Source organism: Aegilops tauschii, chromosome 6 (assembly GCF_002575655.3).
Source record: "Aegilops tauschii subsp. strangulata cultivar AL8/78 chromosome 6, Aet v6.0, whole genome shotgun sequence".
In the NCBI taxonomy this organism is placed as follows: domain Eukaryota; kingdom Viridiplantae; phylum Streptophyta; class Magnoliopsida; order Poales; family Poaceae; genus Aegilops; species Aegilops tauschii.
Window position 1 is genome coordinate 14,797,049 of NC_053040.3, and position 5,034 is coordinate 14,802,082.

Genomic DNA, 5,034 nt, shown 5'->3' on the forward strand with positions numbered 1-5,034 from the left:
TGCCAAGGTACTTGCGAACAGGCTTAAGGTTTTCCTTCCGGTTCTAATCTCAGAGGAACAAAGTGCTTTTGTACCCGGACGGATCATTACAGATAATGTGATTGTGGCATATAAGTGTGTGCATGCAATAAGAACCAGGAAACGGAAAAAACCTTTATGTGCTGTAAAGTTGGATATGACAAAGGCTTACGATAGAGTCGAATGGATGTTTCTAGAAAAAATGCTGGCTAAGGATGGTTTTGCGGAAGGGTGGATCAGGATGGTGATGAGATGTGTGACCTCTGCACATTTCACTGTGAAGCTAAATGGAGGACTCTCTAGGGGCTTTGTGCCGTCAAGGGGGCTCAGGCAAGGGGATCCACTCTCCCCATACTTATTCTTATTCTGTGTCGAAGGTTTTTCAGCGATGTTGAGGAAGGCACAAGTAGAGGGCAGCATTAAGGGTGTAGGATTCGGGAGCACTGGCCCCCAAGTCACCACCTCTTATTTGCAGATGACAGCATTGTGTTCTTGCAGGGTACGCCGGAAAACGTCCATGTGCTTAAGAACATCTTGATTAGGTACGAAGCTGCATCAGGTCAGAAAATCAACCTCCAAAAATCATCAATCTTCTTCCGGAAAGGATGTGGACAGCAACAAAAAGATGTTCTAAAGCAAGCTGTTGGCATTGAACAAGAAGCGCTTAGCGAGAGATATTTGGGTCTGCCAACGGTAGTGGGGAGATCCAAGGACGGCGCTTTTAAGTATGTGACGGAATGCTCCAAAGGAAAAGTAACGGGTTGGAAGGGACAAGGGATGTCCAAGAAGGCCAGGGAAGTGCTTGTAAAATCTGTTTTGTAGGCTACACCTACTCTCACAATGAGTTCTTTTCACCTCTCGAAGAAGATGTGCCAGAACCTGACTTCAATCTCTTCAAAATTCTGGTGGGGTGCAATGAACGGTGAGAGGAAAGTGCATTGGATTGCCTGGGATAAGATGTGCCAATCAAAACGGACGGGCGGTATGGGTTTTCGTGATCCGGAGGCTTTCAACCAAGCATTACTTGCAAAACAGGCATGGATGATCCTGCAGACGCCGATGTCCTTATGTGTCAGACTTCTTAGAGCTCGGTATTTCAGCGGGAGTTCTATCATGAGTGCCACGTGCCCATCGGGCGGATCCTACACTTTTAGGAGCATCTTGCATGGGAGAGACTTGCTCCGGGAGGGAGTAATATGGCGTAGAGGAGATGTGGTCGACGGTGAACATTCACCATGACCCATGGATCCTGCGACAAGGCAGTCTGCTGCCACTGGGTGCAGATTTCATACCGGGTGTGCAGAAGGTGGCCGACTTGTTGAACCATACGGGTGAAACATTGGATGATACAAAGCTCCAAGCTATGTTCTCTGTGGATGATGTGAATGACATTAAACAGATAGTTGTTGGAGGGCCGGGGTCTCAGGATTATATGGCATGGAATCATACGAAAAACGGTATCTTCACTGTCAAGTCAGCCTATCATCTGAGGATGGCCTTGAATGTTGCAAAACGGAGCCAGCCGGGACCCTCCTCGGCTGCTCTTACACATCGAGGCTGGCTGTCCTTGTGGGATACATCTGCTCCGGGGAAAGAAAAAATTCAAATGTGGCGGCTAATGAAGAACGGCCTGGCTACGGGAGCCGAACTGCTACGGCGCCGGATCAAGGCGGGAGTATTTTGTGTTGCTTGTGGACGTGAAGAAACCAGCCACCATCGGTTCTGGGGGTGCTCGCATTCTGTGTGTTTCTGGAAGCAACTTAGCTCGGAGTTGGGAGTCTTGGTGGCCAAACCACCATGCAATATCGATTCCGAGAGCAAGTTGGCTAATTGGCTGCTGGAGTAGTTTGCACAAGCACCGGATCATGAGAAATATATTATGATTCAAGCTGTTTATGGCCTGTGGTTAGCGCGTAATGATGCGAGGGATGGGTGGAAAATTACTGCAGCACATGAAATATCACTTACAGTTGCGGCACTAGTCAAAGAAATGGAAGAGGTACACAGAAAGGAAGTGACGCCAAAGCTGCCAAAAGAAAGGGGTGTGTGGGAACCACCAGATACGGGCTGGATCAAAGCCAATACGGACGGTGCGATGTCGGAGCACATGGGGAGAGGAGGCGCTGGTGTCATCCTACGTGACCACGCCGGGGCGTTCCGAGCAGCTTCATGTCATGTAGTGTTGAGGGCGACCGACCCGGAGATGGTGGAACTGCTGGCGTGCAAGAAGGCGATCGAGCTGGCAAGAAGAGTTGGGGTTGGCAAACTCCATCTTGAGTGTGATTCGGCAGGAGTAGTGTCCATGCTCAATAACCAGGAGAAGAATCTCTCTGCCACGGGACCAACTGTCGAGGACGTCAAGTCGAGACTGAAGGAATTTGATGAGTTTAGAGTTTCGTGGGTTAGCCGTAGTGCGAATGCCGCCGCTGATAGATTAGCTAAGGTGGGAATGGGAGATGAGCTCAACTCGGTGTGGCTCTCATCACCGCCAGACTGCATTTTACATATTGTTTCGGACGAGATTCCGGCTTTTTCTTAGCTTAATAAAGCGGCGAAAGTTTAACCCTAAAAAAAAGAAATAGATAGATCGATTACAACAAGTCGCCGACATAGATTGATCACAAACTCAATCTCAATCCATACGTGATCGTTTTCCAATTAATGTGCAACCATCTATTCATTCAATTTGCAAAAAGCTAACTAGTGAAGTTTTGGTTAATCATCTATGTATTCTTTTTGGTTAATGACCCTCTTACAAAGCCGATCCTAGGGTAAACGGAGCACAACAGCGCAAGCGCCTATGCTACCGAAAGATAAAATAAGCCAAGCGGGAAACAACGTCACACTACTCCCTAACACACCTAAACTCCATGACAACGCCCTCAGGAGGGATAATGGCGTAAAGCGTCGCCGCTGTTGTGTCCACGACGGACAAAGGTCTTCACCTGGAACCCAGACATCGATATAGGAGCATCACAACGATGTCTTCAAGAAGATAGCGGCGCCCGCAGGCCTCTGCATCGTTGGCGCCAAAGCGCAGGGCTTTCACCCTGTAGCTCCCGTGAGTCACCACGAGGTCTTCAGGAGAAGCGCAACAAGTTCAGATCCCAGATCCGGATCGGGGCGCCGCCCCAATCAGAAACAAGGACCGCACCCGATCCACCCACCGCTATGCCTCTCACCGCCCACAAGACAAGAGGAATATACACCGCCGCCGCCATGGTGCCTGCTGGAGAGCCAACCCGCCGCCCTGGCATCCAAACCACGAGACATCGCCACCCGCCACCTTCACAGTGCAATGTACATACTAGACTGACTGCTTTGAGTTAACTAATCTAGATGGAAAGTGATCCAAGAATTTGCAGCACGGTGGAAATGAGAGAGATCCTAAAATATACATAAATGAGCAGGGAGAGAGAAAACTGTTATTTTCATGTGCTTGGAAGTTAAGGTACTTGCAAAGGAAGAAGTAAAAAAAATGGTCATAGCTTGGAAGAGGTCCTGTCAAGTCAAGCCAATTTTGATAGGAAAATGGAGGATGAACTTGGACAAAGTGATGTTGAGAAAGAAAGAAAGACTGTTATAAGGGAGGTCCAAAGAAAGGGCACTGGATAAGCTGAATTTTGACAAGTGATAATATCACCGGTAGTCATATAACTTGCACTTGATGTTTAGTTTCATGCTAAAACTTTAAAAATACGGATTTATGGTTTTCTAACTTGCGTTCTCTTGTAAGTATGGTCACTTTGTTCGTATTCAGACGTATACGCACTTATGTGGCACGCCAGGGTGGCTATGGCCCACTGTTAAGGACTGGACATCTTAGAACGTTTTTCTTTTGCAGAAGCACCCTCATTCTGTATTTAATTAAGAAGAAGCACGTGCGTCCCATTTGTCAACAAGGCGGCACGCACTACCAAACCTCTGCACCAATAACATTTATATCCATACAAAGAGGTACACTTGGCTTTATATTAGACGCAGATTTTCTTAGATTCATCTTTTCCGTCAAATAAGTTCAAACTAAAAAAACCGCATCAAAATGTACAATATTTAACCCATGGCGTACAAAACTTTTTCTTGAGCGAGATATTTATTTTTTGAGATAGAGATTTTTTTATTCCATTTTTTCAGGAAGAGGACGAAAAAATCTGGGTTCCGAAATATCTTGGCAATTCCAATTTTTTTTCGCCCGAAAAATTGAAATGAATTAACGTCTAAATATGGTTTAGCAAAAAAAACGTCCACCTGAATAGAGGAGTCGTCGTCTCCAACATATATAATTCAGCATTTCTCGTAGTAGAAATGAACTGGTACTTGGTGGGTTAGCTACTACGAAAGTGTTGTTCTAATCCCGAGCTCATGTGAGCTCGCGTGAACAGTGACATCAAAAGAAAATGATTATTTTTCAAAACATTCCAATTTTTCTTCTTTGAAACATTGACAAAAGTTTTAGTAGCTTGCGAAATTTCAACACCAAATGACATTTCACTAGTAGAAAAATGCACATTTGTCCCGGTTCTGAAACCGGGACTAAAGGGTCTGTACTAAAGCCCCCCCCCCCCTTTAGTCCCGGTTCTGTTACGAACCGGGACTAAAGGCCCTTCATGTGGCCGTTGTCTGGAGCTCCACCTTTAGCCCCGGTTGGTAACACCAATCGTCTAAAGGAAATTTTATGATTTTTTCTATTTTTTTCCCTATTTTCAAATTTCTGAATTATTTTACAATTTAATCTCTAATCACCCCTCATCACTGCTCAAATTAACCTCTAATCTCTAATCACCCCTCATCATTCCAAATCATCTAACTTCCCGCCGGTCACCCATCCTCTCACTACTTCAGCACGAGCACGCTTAACTTTCAGGTTCTATTCCCCCTCGTTTCCAAGTCTGCACTTGTTGTTTTCCTGACAATAGTAAGATGTCAATCCTATTAACCCTCAGGAGTTTAGCTTGAGCATGAAGTCACACGTTTCACTGTTTGAGTTTGAAACTATTATTCCAAAAAACAATAATT

General features: G+C 45.7%; 1 protein-coding gene across 1 annotated transcript; it reads left to right on the top strand.

The window, feature by feature from the left end:
• Positions 1 to 2,113: 2,113 nt before the first annotated feature.
• On the top strand, positions 2,114 to 2,557 carry LOC109777375 (uncharacterized). Its single transcript, XM_020336020.1, has one exon. The coding sequence runs from the start codon at positions 2,114 to 2,116 to the stop codon at positions 2,555 to 2,557; it is 444 nt and encodes a 147-aa protein (XP_020191609.1).
• Positions 2,558 to 5,034: the final 2,477 nt, after the last annotated feature.